We start from the raw sequence: 21,127 nt of genomic DNA, 5'->3' as shown, positions 1-21,127 counted from the left end.
GCAAATTACTCAGACCTACTAATTGACCTAACAAAAGTTATTGAGTCTATGTAAGTTTACTGCTTGGCTCAGATCCACCAACGTCAGCAAAATCTCACCTCTACTAACTCCTAAAGAACCAGGTTCAATGAACTGCTGATTCAATTCAGACGACCCGCTAAATCTGTTTAAGCGATCCCGAAGGATTTTTGATATCAGTAATGAGATGTGGCCCTACCTAAGTGTGAGTTGTGGCAGATGTGCATTTCTTACCTTTCAAGCAGGAGAGGAGGGCGCAGATTTATTTTAAGTTCTCCCAATCCAAAGGGTGGGATCAGTTTATTTGAAGAAAAATTGGTCCACACTTGTACAGAGTTTCATCTTCCCTCTTTACAACATGACAATCATACAGAATATTTCATGCTGTGGTCAATTACTAATATGAAACCTCAACTCACAGTTTTGACATTAAAGTCTTCCGACACAATCCAGAGGAAGAGAACGCATCCGCAAGGACACCTGGCCTCCTATTGGTTGAGGGATTTTGACAGGGTTGTTGCACAAAAGATCCGAGCGCGCACAGAAGAAATCTGAGAGCAGACATTTCACGAGCGCACAGAAACAGCCTGAGTGTGAGGAGAAGGTTTTAAGCTGGAACACAGGAAATCTGTAAGCAGCAATATATCTGAGTGCAGTTTGAGCAGAAGCAGAGCACATCTAAGCGCAAGCAGGCACTATTTGAGTGTGAGGACAGGGTTTGAGGGAAAGAAATCAATAAAGTATGCTCTCAAATTTAAATACCACGATCTTGAATAAAGATAGGGAATAACCCCCATAAAACTGGTATTGCTATTTCCTTCTGTAACGCATCTTTTGCTAACTTATCAGCATGCTCATTTGAGATTGATATTTATAATTCTGGTGTATATACACGCCAATCCCCACGCATTCTTGCTTCTTAGATCCATCTGTATACATTTTGAGGTAATTGTAATACTTTTCGTTCGGGTACATACTCGTTTTAATTCCCACTTCATTTATTTGCCAATCTTTTTTCCCTTCTATGATACTCACATCTATGTTAGCTTCTGGGGAAAGCCATGGGGGAACACGGCTAAATGGGCTTGCTTTGGCAAACTTTGTGGTCTCCACTCCACATGCCCTCGTTCTCTCCTTACTCGTCCAGCCAAACGCACGCCCCTGGAACTTTGTGTATTCCCAGCAATCCTGTAGTATTCTGTTTGTGATATTTTCCTCTCCACTTCCTTGTAGCCTGACTCAGTAGGCCTATGACGGAGCAAGTTTCTCTCTTCTAAAGAATGCACAAATGTGTTTAATCGTTAATGTCAGATATGTACTAAGTAAATACATTTGTTCCTGCTCAAGATTAGATTCAACTTTATTGTTATTGCACAGATTACAGGTACTGAGACAACGAAATACACTTTAGCTTCTAACCAGGTGCAACAAGCAGTAAAGTGAAAAGTAATGTACACAATCTACAGAATAACATATAGAATGAATTGAATGATGAATAAACAGGGTATGAATACACTAGATATACACAGCAGCCTGTGAGCAGTATGAACAGTGTGTATGAATATGCTAAGATATATAAAGTATGAAAACGGTAAGCAGTGCAAGTATAGTATAAAATATATAGATATTAATTTCATGATGATAAACATTGTGGAACAATGATGAAAAATGTGAATGGAAGTGGCGACGTAAAACTGACACAAAACAACAACAAACTTTTGCCGAGCCAATTGGAGAGTTTCATCACCAGCACGTGGAAAAAACCACCAATGAGCGCTCAGCTCGAGATACCAGCGAGCCGTTTACCATCAAGCATTTCGCTTCCGCAGCCCGTGGAGAGGAACTGCGCCGCCTCGCTTTCAAGTCTGCGGGCGTCCTTGTCCCGCGAGATTTCAACGTCTCATGTGGGCGAGCCTCCAGAGCAAGTCGGACAAAATGACTAACCATCATGCAACGCACTAGCAAGACGGCGATCGCAATTGCGTCGGTCTCGCTCATCTCAAACAAGCCTGCTGTCTCCCCTCTCATCAGTCACACCCATAACAGGATTCTAAACTCAACTCAACCAACCCCTTGTGTTTTGAATATACTGTGATTATAGAAAAATATAATGCATTTTCATTTTGGCTTATACAAGAATATATTTGAGTATTTATTTGATTGTAATTAACTTTCGTTTTAAGTATTCAACCTAATATGGAGACCTCAACAGATGCTACAATGATCTGCTTGGTATTTGGAGCCAAACACTTCAGAGACATGTTTTGTATATATCTGAGACCTATAATATATTGATGAAAAACAGTATAATAGGGGACCTTTAAAGTAAAATGACAGTATTTTATCACAAAATTCCTGTTGGGATGTATTTGCATTTAGTTTTTTTGCCATCAAACAAGTGCTTGCAAATGTTATTCTCACAATAGGACATTCAACAACTAACAGCAGCAGGTGGAGCAGGTCACTGTGCAGCATATGGAGCACAGACACACACTGATACTAATCCCTCTCTCGGTGCTCTGGCCTGTTTCCCAGATTGCAAAGTGTCAGATGGTTCCTGCAATCAGTCCCATGTTTGTCTCCTTTTTTCCCTTTTCTCTCCCACTACAGTCCTCTGCATCATCCTCCCCCCTGTCTGTATTCTCACCTTGTGTTTCTCTCACCAGATGTTTGGGAGCGGGACCTGGTGGAGCTGGTGCTGGAGGTCTCTGTGTCGCAGGTCTCCCACCGTCAGCGCGACATGCTGCTGCGCCAGGTCGGAGTTTTACTGGGCGTGCTCGACAGTGACATCACTGTGCGAGACATCAGTGCGTTTAATGAGCACAGGTGAGTCCTACTGCACCATTTAAGGGAAAAGGGTATAACCTGGACCATGTTTTTCCATGTACGATCCTCTCCAAAATGGTTTCAGGCACTCATAACAACAATCTCAGCATTTTGGCTGCAAAAAATGTAAGCAGGATTCCATTAGAACAGAAGGTTTACTGTACTTTGAAACCGGTTAAACGACTGCTGGGTTGAGCTTTGTCCCTTTTTAATACTAGGCCAATTCCTTAAATGTTTGTCTACATTAGTCACTTATACACAAGGGCAAATGGAGTCCTGGTAGTAAACATTCAAAAAGAGTATTTTTAAGTTTTATATCTGGTCTGAAAAGCCTTTATTTTCTGACATCTGTTGTATGTCTGAATATAATTTTCAGTATAAGTTCACAACATTTTCAAAACACATAACCATGAAAAAGGCTGGATTGTCTTGGTTTGGCACAATTAGAGGTCATTACTTTATAACTAAGATTTGATTTCTTCCTCTTCCTGCCTCCTCAGCACTCGTTTGGTCTTCCTGGTGTCGGGCGGTCCAGGGCGCCCTCCTCTGTCCGGCCACAGCGTTGCATTCAGCCTGCGCAACAAACTGCGCAAACAGAAAAATGACTTTCTCATCTACAAGGCCCGACGAGTGGATACAGTTAGTGAGTACCCAATAAATATAGTTTGTAATAGATACACACAACAAAGGCCATGGAGTAAAGAGACAGATATTGTTCATTTGAAGCAGGTGGTACTTTTGCTGGATATTAATTTAAGGCTAAGCTATGAAATAATATAAAGTATATTAAAAGGTTCAAAGGTTTGAATGTCATTCACACCGCTAGAGTTTAGTTTTGCTATGAAAAACCTCGGTCACAGGTTCCTAAAACAACAACAATATTAGTTGACAAGCAGTTTTACATAGGATTTGCAGATAGAATCATCTACAATGCGTCCTTTCAAAATGTATTTAAACACTTTGTCGCATGATTTTTTTGCTTAATGGTCTTCCTCTTGAGACACCATAGGCCGCTCATAGGACCAAGCTGCTTTGACCTTTGACCCCTGTTTCCTCAGCTCAGATACTCAAATCTCCCAGATTTTTGACTTGTCTCTACATGTTCATTTTCTTTTCCATCTTGACTGAAAGTTGTACGTTACCTTACTAAAAGCAACTAGTTATTGTTTATGCTCTTTGATATTCACATGCTATGTTGTTGCTCCTTGGTTATCTGTTTGGTTTATTTACCACTATGGGATATTAAAGCTCTAGTCTCTCATTGAACATACACTCTTTCTCTCTCTGTCCTCAGTCTGCCAGCTGAACTGCTCGAGTCACGGCGAGTGTGACTCGTACACACGGAGCTGTGTCTGCCATCCTTTCTGGATGGAGAACTTCGTCAGAGCTCAGCTCGGAGATGCAGAGAGCAATTGTGGTGAGATGAGTTAAAAATCTTAATAGAATATTTAAGTGCGTAAGATTTAATATGGCAGAAGCTCATTTGGCTATACTCTTCTTGAATATTGATGTTCATTACATAGAAATAGCATACTTTATTTTTGTGTCTTTACTAAAAAAATGTGTTTTCAGAGTGGAGCGTACTCTATGTGACGATAGCGTCATTTATGATTGTGGTTGCTATAGCAACACTTATCTGGGGAATGGTGTGTTGCTGCAACAGGTGAGCACAATTTCTAAAATATAAATTATTTATACGATTACTAACACAGTACTGTAGATGCATCATCTCTGTTAAACTGTCGTTGTCGTTTGTTCTTCTCCTCAAAGGCGTAAAAGCAAAGTCCGCAGAAGCAAAAGCAAATATAAAATGCTAGAAGCTGATGAGCAAGACAGTCTGGAGCTACATCCACCTAGAGCCGGTAAGATATACACATTTTCACCATCACCACCTCTACTGAAGTGAAGTGTCTTTTCCACTGTTTCATGTTTTTACCTGCAAATCCCAGGTAAAGTCTTAAACAATTGTAAACACGCACAATCTAATGCTCACACTGCCAGTAATTTAACTTTTAGTTTTATGGATGTTTAGGCTGCATTTATATTCAAAGATAAAATATTATACTTGCATTTTGAATAGGGTACTGCGAAGGTAAACAAGTTGTTTGAACTGTAAACAAAATGATATGACTTTTCTATGATGAAACCCATCAATGTTGATGTTAATAATGACATTTCTTTCTTTTCATGGGTTATAAATGCCTCATCACGCCATCTTCTGTTTTAGATCAGCCCTGAGCTATGCAAAGCAAATGCTGACATACAGTTGACCGGATAGGACTTAGCTATGTCATGAAATGTATAATAAAATGAACTCTATTGCCTTCTAAACAGAACCCTAACTGAGTAATTACTGCCTCAAAGGCTGAGACCTGGGGTGAGGTTACACTCATTAACCACTCTAATGTAAACATTTGAAATGTATTGGATTTGTTCTCTATCAGTTTTTTCTTTTCTTGGATTGTGCATTAGATCAAATATTTTTGATATCTATGAAACTACCTGTTTAATCAAGAACACAATTATTTGCTTAGTTCATGTTTGACAACGCATCATTTTAACATCCTATTTATTTCTGTCCACCTCTGCCTCCCACCAGCCCGCATGAAGCCGGCGCCCGCTCCCACCTCCTCCGCCCTCATGCACTCAGACTCTGACCTGGACAGTGATGAAGGGCAGGGCGGGCCGTGGACGGAGCAGGAGCGCGGGCATCTCCTGAGGCCCAAGAACGGCTCCCTGAGGAACGGACAGGGGCCGGTAAGGGGCAAAAAGCAAAGGGATGAGCGGCTATAGCAAGAGAGGAGGGGGCTCGCTGCTGGCCTCACACACACAAACACACAAACACCTCCTCCAGCTGACACTCCCTCTGTTCCTCACTCTTCCTGTCTCTCTTTTGTTGATCTTCAGCACAGAAACCTTGTACCTCTCATCCACGAAGAAAAACTGATTGATACGTCGATAAAGGAAGGGAACGAGAAGACGAACATGCTGGAAACATGTTATCCCACTCTCACAGAAACAAAATCACCACTGTACTGACACTTCCCTGCTCCCACACTGAGCCACTATGGAAAGAGAAAGAAGGAAAGACAAGCTGCCCTTTCGCTGGGAAAAAGGGTCGAGGACTGTGTTTTGAATGGTGTAAAAATATAACACAGATTCCTTTTATTGAACACAGAGACATGAAGAATGTACTGTAACCCATCTTACTAAAGGCACGCAAAGATGCCTGAGTGACACATGACTTTCTGGATTAAAAAAAGCTTCAATGCCACGAGAACCAGCCACTTGACACGCTCACACCTTGCCTCGTGTAGACACGCATGTACGCACACAAAGAGGTCGTTTTCACACTGTTCCAGGTCAACCTGATGCTACCAAACTGCCATGTTAAAAACCAATGGTGAACTCTGTTCTGAACATTTTTGTTAATGGGCTACATGGTGAGCCCTTGGAAGGAAAAACACAACCAAAACAAGAGCTACCAAAAGCAATGGATGCTGCTCCATTTAAAAAAAAAACATGTGCATGAAGAGTGACTGCAGTTCTGGTACAATTTGATACTGGAATGATCGCCTGCATGTTTGTATGGGTGGCTGCTGTGTCAAACAATGTTTCTTTAGAGCCAAGTGAACGTTTTTATTTCTGTTATTAACCCATGGAAGGAATATTTACAATGTTGCAAGCATTGGTGACCAGATTCTTTCAAAAACAAAACATCATCATGCTTTTATTCTGAAGTTTCTCTGCTGATGAAGGCTCTTGGACACACACTGGATTACACAACGTTAATGAGTTCGGTCTCAACGGGGACGATAACGAGGAGAAGTTCACAACACAACTAATGGGACTGCTTCGTTTCTCACCTCGACATTCATTAATGTAACGACTGCTTGAACCATGAAAACCACTGAGTTCTTTTTTTGTTTTTCTACAAACAACCTTCAGGCTGTGATTAGATGTCGATGCACTTTGATTTCATGTCTGTCACCTTTAACCTAATGTTTTCTCTTGGTTGAAAAGGGAGATTTGTGATGGTTAAAGTTGGAAAAGCTCAGGTTCGTAACATACCTGTAGGCTTGAAATTAAAAGGATGGTAAGTAAGACTTTAACTTTTTTTTATCCTTTAGGGTAATTTTACAGTTTCTGTGCAATCTTTTTTTGGCCCCCAAATGTGATGACACATTTATCCTTGCTTTTCTTTTGGCAAACATTCATTAAATTAAATGTGGGGATCATTAAAATAACTCGAAACAAATAAGAAGATCTGAATAGCAGAACCGTGACCTTAAAACAAACAACAAATGACATTTTATTTGGGATGTAAGTGAGTTATGTTTCCAGAATGACCTGAAACTGTTAAAAAAAAAATCTTCCTACAAATAAAATGTGCAGGATGTTTGTCTTTTGGTAAAAATACAACAGGAAGGCTGTTAGAACACAGAAGATCTATGCATATATTTTTCTGTGGATCTATTTTATGTGAAGACTGAACCAAATTACTCTTCCCTTGCATGTGAAAAGTCCAGAAATGTAGTCACTTTTTTGTTGAATGTTAAAGGAGTAAGTTTTGCTTCAGTTCAAATTCAGTAGTCAATGTGAAATATGCAATCATTTAAATGTATTTGCGTAAAATGTCTATTTGATATATTGAATTTATCAGGCCTTCCTTTACTAATTTCTGTGAGGCAAACACAAATTATGCTGTACTCAAGTACCAACAATGTGAAATCTTTCAACATTATAATGTAATATACATCTTCCTGTGTTTTTGCACATAATAAGAAATGGCTTTTGGATACATCCCCAAGATTTGACATTGATTCGCTCTCGTTTCTCTCACACAACATGTGCTAGTCACTTTTGGGATTTATAGAAGTTAATGAATTGACCTTGACTCTGACAGTCCACTGTGAAGGCAGGCAAAGAAAACGGGGAGAAACTGTAAAATGAAGGGAGTTTAATTTAAGATATTTTAGTTTGCTTTTAGTGAAGGATTTACCCCCTTCTTTACATGTATGTGACCACATCTGATGCAACTGGATAATCTGTACATTAAAATAAAAATGTTTCAGTTTGTTCTTGACTTTTAAAAAGGACATTTTTGTGCTTTATTCTTTGACAAACACGTCTGATGAAAGCCTCTGGCACAAAGGGTTCTCCTAAATTCATTCTATTTCCTCTTCGTACTTAGTTTCCACTCGCAAATTAGGACTTGTCCCCAGCCTCTGACTTCAGAATGAGGATTTGTTTGCTATTGTGCATATCTCATTATCATGGCAAATGCATCCTTCTTGCATTGTAACATTTTTAATATAGTATTGCATATAGGATGTAATTTACCATACAACTTAACACCCCTATCTTTAACCCACCAGAGTGATATAAGCCATCATTGCATTCACATACAGTATCTCCCTCATAGCTTGTTTTCTCTCTGACTTGTATGAGGCCTCTGTGGTTTTGCTTTCCAGCTCCATTATTTACGAGACGATGATTCCATATCAATTTATGGTGAACGAATGTTTGCCTACATTAACATGTAAGACAATTTGTAAATGTTTTTCACTATATAGGTATAGATGTAATCTCATTCTTTTTTTGTTTACATCAAATGAAATTAATAAAATGGGGCTGTAACAATTGGTGGGGTGAATCAATTAGTCAAAGGACAAAAATAATCCTATAAATCAACATCCATTGTTTGTGCTCTTCAAAATGTAATAAGTTGCTACTCTTCTTTTTTTAAAACTTATTTTTCACTTACTTTTGTTAATTGATAATGCATAGATTATTCAATTGTTGGGGAGAAAAAGCATTTTGAAAATGTGAACTCTGGAAATGTGTGTTAGGCACTATGTTTTAATTTATTTTAAAGAGAAATAATAAATAGTCAAACAAATTCTTAGTTGCATTCCCAAAGTATGAGTGTAGAATAGATTAATGTTCTGCATGGAATACTATTTGTTCTTGCTTGCAGATTTGCACTAGTGCATGTGTCTTTTTGAACATAGAAAAAAGACTGATTAGTTAAGTCATATGCTTCCTGACTGAAAGAGGACAGCCCAGCAAACATGTTGAAGCATGACAGAGCACAGGAAGCATGCACCACAGAGATGTTCCATACTACAGTATGAATGCAAACTACATGCCTGCAGATGAAAATGCAGTATGTATGGGATATGTGTTCTTCTAAAGGCATTTAAAAAAAGAATACATGCTATGATGTATTATCTCTGCTGCAAAGCCTTCCGATATGTCATGAGGAAGGAAAGCAGTAGGTTGTCTCTTTATTCTTTATATTGCTGCCCTCTGCCTCTCACTCCTTATATGGGAAAGGAATGAGTTGCGCGAACAAGGGCGGAAACGCTGCGCGGTGACAGCTGGGTAAATTCAGCTACATACAGGAAGAAAAAGAAGAAGCACACTCTCCTGCAAGCTGCACACTCCTACGGTGACATACAGGACCAAATCACTGCTTGACCCGTTTAGCAGGTAAGAAAGATGCAGTTGTTTGGATGTGCGGTTCACTTTAGTGTAAAACATAAAGATAAAGAGACAACAGGGACACGCCGCTCCCTTCTTACCGCTGCAGCGAATCATGGAGAAATCATTTATTGAAATCGGTGTGATGCTAACACACCCGGCTAGCCTAGGATGCTAATGCCGATAGCCGCAAAATCTGACGCTTAACCATTGCCTGACATACATACAGTTTCTGAATGTTTTATCCTTCTGTTAACTTCTTCTTTCTGTGATAAAACACGACGGCTTGATAAAATGTGGAAACTTCTTTTTTATGCAGACTGAGGCAACATTAGCTAATAGAGGGAGGGGTGTGTGAGAGGAAAAAAAATCCAGGAAATGCTGAAACAGGACAGCAGCATATAGTCGACAACAGGGAGGGGAAATAACGGATCAATTGGTTTATAAAAAGCTACAACTCTAAACAATAAAGCTTAATGTATGTTATAGGTTAGTCAAACAAAGCGTTTGTTACTTTAGCTCTGTCATTGTGACCGATGGTGTTTTGACACATTGTGCACGCCCCGCGGACCTGCTTCCTCATTGATGAAGCTGCTGTCCAGAACAAGATAACATTATTTAGGAAAACATATGTTTACTTCTAACACTCAAGCTGTCAAAATTGTATCTTCCCCCCCCCCCTCATATTTAATATAAGCTTGACTTGTAGGTCTAGGGAGACTACACTTGCCGGGGACACATTTCCACGCAACACCCACCGGCTCTGCTAGCTAGCATTAGCTTTAGCATCCCTGGCCGTCTGATTGACTGCAGAAATGTGGTCTCTTTATGAATACAAATGACATGTTATAAATTACACAATCCATTGGTTGACACTTTTTTAATTTCCAAAATGTTATTATTAACTAAAACATCTCGGCAGTTTTAATGCAAATAAATGCATTTTTCATATTCAGCAATAGGTGTTTAATTAAGTCCTTACTAAAACAGAACAGGCACATCTATCAAAGGCCATATGGAGGACTTTGCTCTTATAACACAAGAGGAGCACATCATGTTCATCTTCATTGTCAACCAAATGTGAGTCAATTATCTATATACATCATTAAATATTAAGAGAATAACCCGGTAGGTCATCTGGTAGAGTGGTACAATTTGGGACAACATTTGTTCTAAGTTTTAAAGAAGAAAAAAGCCTTGGGTAACTTAAAATGAAACTGGTAAAGTGAGAGGAGTTATCTCCTTGATAAATACTGTTTGTCAAACGTACTTTTAATGAATTAATAGCATTGGTTATCATGAAATAAATCATATTTTTATTACCACTTTACATTGCACCTAAGCAATGTAATTTTAATCTAACTGCACATTTTTCACTTAATATATGTTCAAAATGTATTTTGTAGTCTGATTACATAATCCCTAATAAATAGCCTGTTACTACCCAATCCTGATCGCATTAACATCAGCTGCTTTGATTTGTTGTAGACCAGGTCCCTCTGGAGTAGGACTGAACTCAATGACATAGTTTTGTATAACTACTCCGACTACTGCTTCTAAAACAATTTAAAAGTGCATGTGTGTTTTTGCTTTATAGCAAAGGGACGGCAAGGCTACACACAGAAAATGTTCTTTGTCTGAACGTCTTGCCCTCAGGCAGAGAAACCCTCACACAGGCCTAACCTACTTCACACGCCCTGAATGCTGATGGTGCTTTATGCACACATTTGTGCCATATGTCCACATACGTAGGTCTATGAATTCACGGAACGTGTGTTACAAGATTTCTCTGTTAACTTAACCATAAAAGGAATGTTTCCTCCACCTCTGAAGTTGTGGTTAGGCTCCACTTTTGCCTATTATATAACTTTAATCTAAGGAAAATGTTATGAAAGGCATGATTCCCTGTCTTTACTCATTGCTATATCTGCCCCCACGTCTCTGGAAAGTTGTTCGCTGACAGTTGAGGTCCCTTGGTGGTCAGCACTTGGCTCAAACATAGTATGTGGTCACTTTTCTTTGGTGCACTTACGGAAATGATTCCAAGCGTCTTAACTCATGTAGCAGAAGAAGTTTGTGAGTGACTGTGATATGAAGGTCTTTTTTGATAGCAACTTATACATTTAGTATCACGTTTGACTCCCACATACACCTTTAGGGGGCCACTCCCTTCCTGTATTGCTGGGGAGTCATCTCTCAGCTGAGAGCAGCAAAGGTAACGTTGGACTCTGGTGCTGCTGTGGCACTGAACATTTAGGTCAAGGGTAGTAAGAGTTTGTGTCCTACTATGATCTAATTTAATCTTCAGGCCTTGTGGAGACAATCATTTAAACTCTGTCTGAATGAGTGAGGCTGAAAAAGGGAAGTTTATGCATTTCAAAATGTGGCTGTGTACGAGTAGTTTTCTGTTGGCCATGAAGAGTGGTTTGGCCTTTTTCTAAACACGTCTCCTACATGATCAACTCATTGGGCATTAGTAATGCTGCTGACATACATACTGCCATATTGGTATGACTTCACCTAACAGCCTAAGGGCATACATATTCTACTAACTTTAACTATTTAACCTGCCTCACCCAATGGTGCTTTAAGGTACTGCTTCTAAAAATAGGATAATATTGACATCAGGTTTGAGTGGTATAAATAGATATCTTTTAACAACTTCTGGTTGGTACATTTAACATTTTGTGTGACATTATATAATAATCCATTTTGAGATAGAAGTTTGTCTTTCTACAAAAGCCTTTGTTAAATATCTGAAGACACATGAACTTTGCCTAAATAAAACAAAGTTAATTACTGAATAGTTTTCTTTTTCAGCTGTAGTGTTGTTGTTTGATACCAAGCCACTCTCTTACGTATCCAAATTAAATTCTTTCCCTCCTGTATTAAGGGAAGTCTCTTCAAGTGTGCCCCTAGCTTCACAGCCAAAGATGTTAAGTGCTCTCTGTCTGCCACTGTAGCAGCAGCTTTACCTCATGTGGCCTTATTAATGAGAGTGGCTATGAGCACCATTCACCGTGAGCCAGGTGTAAGTACCTGGGACTGGAGGCACTCCGTCACACGGGCCGAGGCAGCGTCAGGTTACACACATCTTATGTAATGTGAGTCTTTCTCATTAGTTGTGTGTGTGTATAAGAAGTTGGTTAATCATGTATTTAAAGGGGTAAGATAGGATAATCGGTTTCCATGTTGGCACACATTCCCGAGTCCCGACTGTGTTGTTTATCTGAGTAAGTGCCATGTTTGTCAGTGCTTCCTTAACTTGAAACTGTCGCTACTGGGCTTACAGTTTGGAAGTGTTTTGCTGTGAAACCGCTCTGCAGCTAACATATTTGGGATACAGGGCAGGTCTGCACTCTGCAGAGTCCGCGGTGACTTGCAGTGATCCACATACCTTTACTCAGCAAGTCCTGACCTGCTTACAACTGTTCTTCTTTTTCCTTACCACTTCAAAAGGTCTGTCATAATGTTTAAGGGACATTAGAACGTTTGTTCTGTCCATTTCTATAGATAAATTATCTCCAGATTTAAGTTATAAGAAGAACGCTTTTGGTTGCAACCCTAGAGTTAACTATGAATGTTTGATGAACTTCAACTTATATAACATAAACCTTTATCTAGGACAGCCTGATCTCTGTTTGCAGGCCTTACAATATACTGTAGGCCTACTTCAATCAGCCAAAGGGAACATGTGCTCAGGATCCCGCTGTACTCCTACCAAAGCAGTGGATTTTAATTGCTGTAATAGCCTTCACATTGTGTCCCAGGAGTAATTCAATCCCCAATTAGAAGACTACTTGAACAGAAAATACTCCTGTGACTGGAAGATACAAAAAAATACACACTGGGACAAACAAAAAATAAGAAGTAAACAAGCTTGTGGAGTTGCTGGTTATTATGTAAATGTTTCTTGGTGTAACCAGGTACTAGTAAACCTTTTTAGCTCCTTCTTCTTTTCCTAAATCTGTTTCCCTACCCTTCCCTCGCAGGAATGGCTGAGTTGGCAGGTCTGGTGCAGCGGCTGGAGGTGGCGGTGGGTCGGCTGGAGTCCATGTCGGGCCCTGGAGGCAGCGGTGGAGCTTCTGCTGGTGGAGGTACATGATCAAGGGCCATCATCTCCGAAAGATTCTGCTCCAAAAAACAAACAAAATGTGGAACCTTCTATTTGGTTTGAATTGAGTTTGCATCTTTTTTCAGTCATCAAGAGTTAAATATTTTTGCCCACAATTATTCTTCAAGTCGATAAACAAGAAGTAATTTGGTTTGGATGTCAACATTCAGCAGGCAGTGATGCATCTTAAACCAGTCGCCTGCTTTTTTGACTGCAGTTAAAGGCTGCGTTTCACTTCGGTTAAATGGATTCCTTGCTTCCCTCACTTGCGTCGTTTCCCTGCGACTAGTCCCTCCCTCTAGGGAAGCATGGAGGGACGCAAGGAAACCACGAGAAGCAAGGGAATGAGTTTTAAGAGCAATGGGACGTCCTTTCCTCCGGAGCGTCACGTGAAGCGACGTCTGTTTGTGATGACGCCGCACAGCTGTTCGTCTGACAGCAGCCAGATCAGTGCAACTTCCAACAGGAGTCATTTGGGGGGGGGGGGGGGGGGCTCTTGGGAAAAAAGGTTGGGAACCCCTGTATTAGGAGATGGTTTTATTCCAATAATTATTATAACAGATCTAATCCCAAATTGTATGAAATGATCTTCCCCGGAGATGACGGCCCACAATGTTGTTAACCCAAATGAACGACTTATTCATTTTAGGGAAGATCACTGGAGCTGCACACTTTGTTCTTCTTTTTTTTTACAATATGTTTTATTGCAATTTTTTGCGTGTTTTCTTTCTCTGTAGCTGTGTCGGCGTACGTGGAGGCTTTTGATGTGATCGCCAGCGGCTCCTTGGCTCAGTACCTCTCCCTCAGCCAGAAGATCGGAGGCGATGTCCAGAAACATGTGAGCTGCCTGTTCAATGCAACATAATATACAGACGTGTAAAATACTAATCTGTTCTGTCACTCTTGACACACCAACCAAATCATTCAGCCTTTGTAATTAAATGTATCCATTTTTAAAGTTGTGGTGTAAAAAATGCAAAACTTGACGTGACTGGTGTGGAGGATTTGTTTTTGTTGTGTGTGTGATGGTTAATTAAAGTGTCAAAAGCATGCAGAACCAGCAGGATGACTCTTTGTTCAGAGGACTAAACTTCCTCTCTTCCTTGCAGGCAGACATGATGAAGCAGGCGTTCTCCGTTCAGAAGCAACTGCTCCAAACGGCCTCCTCCTCCCAGAAGCCCTCTGATGTGAGTTAAACACACTTCCTAATTGCTCGGCCACCTAATTATCTCAGTTAACTAAATGGCGTTGATGAATCCATTTCAGCAAGATGAATAATTCATTATACTCGCCTCTTGTCTTTCATCCCTGCAGCCTCTTCACTCTTTTGTCTTTCATGGTGTTGTTTCTTCTTATTTCCTGCCATTATATTTGATATCTGTAGACTTTATTCAGACTTTATTCAAGCTTAATACATTCTTGTTGCAAATTGTAAACCAGAGCCCTGCCATATATATCTACAAGCTTAGGTTTTGATTTATCATTTGGAGTTGGATTTTCATGAAGTTAATGGCCGCACTGCCAAGTGACTGGACTTCCTCTATCGTGGTCTTCCAATCTCATTCCAGTGCCAGATTGACCTCGGTTTTCAGAAGGGTTTAGCTAGACCACTGGCTCCCCCCTTTCGAAGGCTGAGAACAAATCTCTACTTTAAAGCTTAGCAACAAGTTAGCATTGCTTAGCTGGTTTGAGCTCTATAATTCAAATGTTTTGTCATATTGTTTGTCTAAACTAGTTTGCGTCCCAACTGTAAATCCAAATTTAGTGGAAAGATGTTTGTAATATAACTTCTTGTAACGAAAAAAATCACCAAGGTCTCCTAACTCTAAAACCCCCCCCCCCATTCAGGCACTTTTGACCACCATCCTGCAGCCCATGTCCAAAATGATGCAGCAGGTGCAGACGTTCAGGGAGCAGAACCGCACCTCGCCGCTCTTCAACCACCTGTCTGCCGTCAGCGAGAGCGTGCCCGCCCTCGGATGGGTCGCCATGGTGAGGCTGGGAGTGGTTAACGGGCAGGGAGGGAAGCTACTGGGAAATGTTTGTGTTACAGAGAGTGACTGTGCTTTGTGTGTGTGGGCAGATAAATGAGTGTATAATGGCCGGAAACAAGTCACTCTTTGATTCTGTCATCACAGTCTGCTGAGCGACAGTTTCTTGGCTGACACACGGCCACCAGCAACAGAGCTTCACTGTTTCATTCAGATGATGAACTCTTTGTTTGTTGTTCTTTTGATTCTCATGATTAATGCATCATGATGTCAAAAACACATAATGGATGCATTTATTCTTTTTACTTGTAGTGTAATCTAAATGAAATACCTGCACTACTCATTTATCCCTGTACTGAGACATTTTAAGGAAGAGTTTTTCATTTGGGGAGATGCATGTATTCGCTTTCTTGCTTAGAGTCTGCCAGTCGGCAAGAGCCAGCAGTTGGTTAGCTTAGCATAAAGACTGCAAAGTACAAACGGAAGGAAACAGCTAGCCTATCTCTGTCCAGAAACCTTTCTCCAAACTTCCAGCAGAAAGCAAATAAGAGAATTCTCCAAAATCTCAAGTGATATGTTAATTTGTGAGCTTTATTTTTGAACTTTGAAAGAGCAGGGAACAATATGTGTCCCTGGCCCACCTCCTTATTCTAAGCTAACACCTATCCTCGTCTAACTTTTGACAAAGCAAACGAGCATACTACCATAAATGTTTAATTCAAGCTCTTTTAAGACAGTGATGCTTTTGTTTGACCTTCTTGCTCTCTGTGTCACAGGCTCCTAAGCCCGGCCCCTTTGTTAAAGAGATGCAGGACGCCGCCATGTTCTACACCAACCGTGTGCTCAAGGACTACAAGGAGAAGTAAGTGAAGCCTCTCTATATTCTGCTGTCCAAGCACTCACTCAGGAAGTATTGTAAGAACGTCAGGGGCTTACTTTTGCAATGTAGTACTTGTTAGGTTTTTTTAAATGGCATGATACGTGTTTGAAATGTTGTAACATCTGATAACTAAAAGGTTATCAGCCAAGCAGTTTGCTCAACACATCTGTCGTCCGTCTTTCCTTCCTCCAGGCTCTGTATTTAAAGTCAGCGTTTCCACTTCAGACGCTGACTCATGCTGCTACTAGACTTCCTGTATTTAGACCTGAAAAGCGTTTGTGTTTACGAGCAGAGTGACAGTCAGGTTAGAATTTAATGAGTCAAATCAGATGCACAGAAACAACTTTACAAACATGTCTCTGCAGAGTTGATATATTCAAATGGTCAGTTTTTACAGTATGACATCTGAACTTGGTGGTTAATATTGGTAAGAACAAAACTGCTGTATTTTTTTAAGTAGTTCATCTCTCGTTTTGTTTCTAAAAACATTCATTTTTCCAATTGAGTCATGTTACCTGTAAGAAGCAGAGACCAGTGAAAAGTATCAGTACATTGCTAGAGAGGGGACAAAATAAAACCTAAAATGGCCAGACTTTAACTTCTGTTTCCGTCTCTTCTTCACAGGGACAAGGTACACGTGGACTGGGTGAAGGCCTACCTCTCCATCTGGACTGAGCTGCAGAACTACATCAAACAGCACCACACCACCGGGCTGACCTGGAGCAAGAGCGTGAGTCTTCAGAGTAACACTTAAGAATCCTCTCTAGAATCAAATGATAAAAAAGACCATTTCAATCAAGCGACTTGCTGTCACTAACAGTATAGGGCGAGAGTAATCATTAGCAATTTAGCCTGCCAGATATATAATTCTCTTAAAAACATCCATACATTACTTCATTTCTATTACTATGCATTTAAAGGGGCCCTATTAAGCTTATTTTCAGGTTGATATTTGTATTGAGCCTCTACTGGGACATGCTTTAATGTTGATGACCAATCACAACAGAGTCAGCTAGCTAACCAATCAGAGCAGACTGGGCTCTGGTTTCAGACAGAGTGAAAAGACAGGCAGTATGAGGAAAAATAAAGGGCTTTTTGAACATTAGAGGTAAACATGTCACTGTAGAGCAGTGCTTCTCAAAGTGTGGTCCGTGAGTGTATTGGTACAATTTCACATTTTAAATAAATAAATACATTTGAGTTTTGCAGAAATATCTCCGCAATGGAGCGAGCTTAAGTTTCACTTTCAACTGCATGATATAGCCCAGCGCAACACCTTCGTCACACATGTTGGCACTTGTTTGTACCATTTTCAGGCGATTTGTAATCTGTTCTAGAAAAACGATGTGATTTTGGATATTTGTGGAGTTAGGTGGTCCGCGAGTGTTTTTTATTGGTTAAGTGGTCCTTGGTATGAAAAAGTTTGAGAAACACTGCTGTAGAGGTACAAAATACACAAACATAATGGGGCCCCTTTAAACATAGCTTAGCATAACTTAGCTGAATCATATGATGTGACATCGCATGTCTTCAGGTACAGTATTTCTGACTTCCTGTCCACCTCAGGGTCCCGTTGCCTCGGCCTCTGCAGCTGCCCCCAGGGCTCCTGCTGGTGGATGTGCGCCCCCTCCTCCCCCTGGACCCCCTCCTCCCCCCATGGACTGCAGCAGCTCCGGTGGTGGCGGGGGAGGCGATGGTGGTGCTGACACCCGCAACGCTCTGTTCGCCTCCCTCAACAAGGGAGGGGACGTCACCACCGGCCTGAAGCATGTGAGCGAAGACCAGAAGACCCACAAGAACCCCACCCTGAGGGGCAACGCTCCAGTGCGTGCCGGACCCAAACCCTTCACCTCAGCCAAACCTGTTATGACCCCCACCCGCACTCTGCCCCCTGTGCTCGAGCTGGACGGGAAGAAGTGGAAAGTGGTAAGTAGTTTGTTTACTCTCAAACAAATAGTACCTAGAACATAAGAAATCAGCCTCAGTGACACATTTTTGCTTGACATAGTTTACTTTAGTGAGGACCCAAAAAAGTTAGCCAGAGTGACTGTTTTTAAATACTTATACACTACTACATATTTTGATATATAAATGTTATTTATTGCAGTACAATGTGGACATTTCTTTGAATTCTTTTAGCTATTATTTTATTAATTCAAATCCAATTTCCTGCAGGATCAATATAGTGTTCTGATGATTGACAAGAAAAGACTTGTTTATGCAGCAGGCTATTATGCTACCAGAATGAGCCATTATTATATACTTTTTATAAAATACTTATTTAACTCTTGCCTTTTTAATATTGTTTCCTCCACTCTTTAGCTCTATGTTTTGTTAATTCTCTTGTTCTTTGTCTTGCCCTCTGCAGGAGAACCAGGAGGGAGTGCAGGACCTGGTGATCAGCGACACAGAGCTCAAACAAGTAGTTTATGCTTACAAGTGTAACAAGAGCACCCTGCAGATCAAGGGCAAGATTAACTCCATCACAATAGGTGAGATCAAAACTGCGTGTCTGATGTTTAGAGATACTGAAACTCACTCATCAGAACCTTCTGAAATATATGCGCTAGAGAAGATGGGTAGACAGGGTCTTACTTATTTACCAAACTTATAAATATATAGTCTTTGATATTCTCTCTAAATATTTGTTTGTCTCCATCAGACAACTGTAAGAAGCTGGGCCTGGTGTTCGATGATGTGGTGGGCATCGTAGAGATCATCAACTGCAAGGACGTCAAGGTCCAGGTGTGTTTTTAAAAAGACAAAGTGTTATTACAATTTTGTTTTTACTTCTTGTGTTACACACCGCTCAGTTTTTGACGGAGGTGCAGTGCAAATGTCCCATCAGATACTGAGGACGAAATGGCTTCATCAACATGCTAATGTTTTTTGTTGCCTTTTTTACGCATCCAGGTCATGGGTAAGATCCCCACTATCTCCATCAACAAGACGGACGGTTGCCATGTCTACCTGAGCCAGGACTCTCTGGCCTGTGAGATTGTCAGCGCCAAGAGCTCCGAGATGAACATCCTGGTACCCAACAAAGAGGGAGAGTTTGTAAGTATCCATAGGATGGAAATAATACAAAATAATGTTTAAAAGATAAGTCTAGAAATATTCTCAATTTCTTTTGTTCATGTTAGTAAATCTAAACCAATCCCACTTAAAGAAGGCATAGAGCACGATGTTTGCCAAAAAACTCATCAAAGAGCTGCTGCACTGTCAGACATCTTCGTTCATTCATTTGAATAAGACTGTAGTTTACTTTGAATGAATCCCACAAACACACACTACCTTCCTGCAGCCGTGAATACTAACTAGCGGCAAATGTGTATTGGTGTGTTCATCCACAGCTGAAAATAGTCCACGACACATGATGTATAATTTCCTCCTGATTGAGAAACATTTTGGTCAAACTCAATGTTCAGATATTTTAGGAAATAAGCCTATAATTCTGTGTAGGAACCAATGAGTAAAAGAGCCCCTGGCAGAGTAGGAAAGTCAGAAAGTGCCAACCAATGGAAACGCTGTGTCTTTTAACAAATAAGAAGTCTTGCCTGCTTCATTATTTCTGCATGGGCATAAAAAAGGGCTTTTTAAAAAAAGGAAATATTTCACCATGACTTTTCTCTCTCCACTAGACGGAGCTCCCTGTTCCTGAGCAGTTCAAGACCGTCTGGGATGGCAAGAAGCTCGTTACCACATCAACAGAGATCGCTGGATAGATGGGGGCAGCATGTGATACCACGACCCCTTCACGGCACCATCCCCACCCCCTTTTTTTGCAAATGCCTTCTTGACTGATCGACCACCCCACCAGCTAACTCTCACATTGTAGACTGAGATTTGGACCTTGTTGCGTGTGTTATATCTCCCTCCCTTCTTTCCATTATCAGCCAATCACAGCTTAAGCTGTCCCTTCCAACAGCCAATGAGAGGAATGCTCACTTTTATCTGGCGCAAAATCCTCCAGCCAATCAGCAGGGAGCGGCTTGTGGTTCAAATTGGAGCACTTTTCAAACACATTCATGAGTTTTGCCAATAGCTGCGATGCTCTGTATGATATTCTGTATCTATCTGGATAATGCTAAGCTAAATGTAACATGTAGAATAGCCAACATGGGAACAGAGATATTATTACTCTATTACTCTGCAACAATCAGGCTCCACTAGCAGGATGCTTCAGGGGCTGCTGGTTATTTTTTAGCCTTGATCTGCTCCATTATATGCAATTCACCGGTGAAGCACTTGTCAAACTGAGAGGATAATGGCATCCATATCACCTCCGCTGATGTTGACTATAATAATACTAACATTCATAGTGGATAATGTAAAAACACTCAGAGCACAAATAGGGGTAAAACAATGTGAAACTCTCATTTAGGTGATGTTGTAATAAGTAAAATAGCAGGAAAACTATCATTCCATGTGCTTTCCCTTAACCAACATAGGACATTCCTGAATATGAACAAAGAAAACATTCCATATAAATGAGGCATGTAAGAAAAAGTTTGTGATAAAGAGATGCTAAGTGGAAGAGATAGACATTGTAATTGTTAAATGCTTCACTTTAGTCTCTAGATTGGAAATATCTGCATCTGAAATTATATGTAAAGATATTGATCATTATCAAAAAGTCTTAAATAAGCCTGACCATCGACGTCTCTCCACTCGCTCGCGTTCAGCTCTTGAAGCTCTTTGCTGAATTTTCTTTTATATTTTCTCTTTATTTACCTCTTTCTTTTCTGGGTCCAAAAATCTCAATTCTGCTCATTAGTACTGGAGATATCATTAAAAAAATGTTGCAATAAC

At 40.5% G+C, this 21,127-nt stretch overlaps 2 protein-coding genes and 1 non-coding gene across 6 annotated transcripts in view; all 3 read left to right on the top strand.

The window, feature by feature from the left end:
• The window catches only part of kiaa0319l (KIAA0319 like), a 28,954-nt gene extending 21,011 nt beyond the window's left edge, over positions 1-7,943 (top strand). For 3 of the 4 annotated variants that reach the window (XM_034200729.1, XM_034200727.1, XM_034200728.1), the window contains 7 exons: positions 2,685-2,844; positions 3,345-3,487; positions 4,139-4,261; positions 4,417-4,507; positions 4,615-4,706; positions 5,444-5,601; positions 5,752-7,943. In XM_034200729.1, coding sequence (XP_034056620.1) covers positions 2,685-2,844; positions 3,345-3,487; positions 4,139-4,261; positions 4,417-4,507; positions 4,615-4,706; positions 5,444-5,601; positions 5,752-5,883 — 899 coding nt within the window. In that variant the 3' untranslated portion in view covers positions 5,884-7,943. Of the gene's footprint in view, positions 1-2,684; positions 2,845-3,344; positions 3,488-4,138; positions 4,262-4,416; positions 4,508-4,614; positions 4,707-5,178; positions 5,420-5,443; positions 5,602-5,751 lie in introns of those variants that run through there. The other variant, XM_034200730.1, reaches the window with a different exon arrangement.
• Positions 7,944-9,162: 1,219 nt separating this feature from the next.
• Positions 9,163-21,126, top strand: cap1 (CAP, adenylate cyclase-associated protein 1 (yeast)). Its single transcript, XM_034200723.1, has 12 exons — positions 9,163-9,339; positions 13,323-13,427; positions 14,182-14,282; positions 14,554-14,631; positions 15,293-15,436; positions 16,212-16,297; positions 16,940-17,045; positions 17,882-18,241; positions 18,684-18,807; positions 18,978-19,060; positions 19,229-19,372; positions 19,957-21,126. The coding sequence occupies exons 2-12, from the start codon at positions 13,325-13,327 to the stop codon at positions 20,038-20,040; spliced, it is 1,413 nt and encodes a 470-aa protein (XP_034056614.1). The 5' UTR covers positions 9,163-9,339; positions 13,323-13,324; the 3' UTR covers positions 20,041-21,126.
• LOC117536033 lies at positions 14,958-15,087 on the top strand. Its single transcript, XR_004567489.1, has one exon. It is a non-coding gene; the product is annotated as a small nucleolar RNA SNORA35 (small nucleolar RNA).
• Position 21,127: the final 1 nt, after the last annotated feature.

This window comes from Gymnodraco acuticeps, unplaced genomic scaffold (assembly GCF_902827175.1).
Source record: "Gymnodraco acuticeps unplaced genomic scaffold, fGymAcu1.1, whole genome shotgun sequence".
NCBI lineage: Eukaryota > Metazoa > Chordata > Actinopteri > Perciformes > Bathydraconidae > Gymnodraco > Gymnodraco acuticeps.
This window is presented reverse-complemented; position numbering and strand designations above follow the sequence as displayed.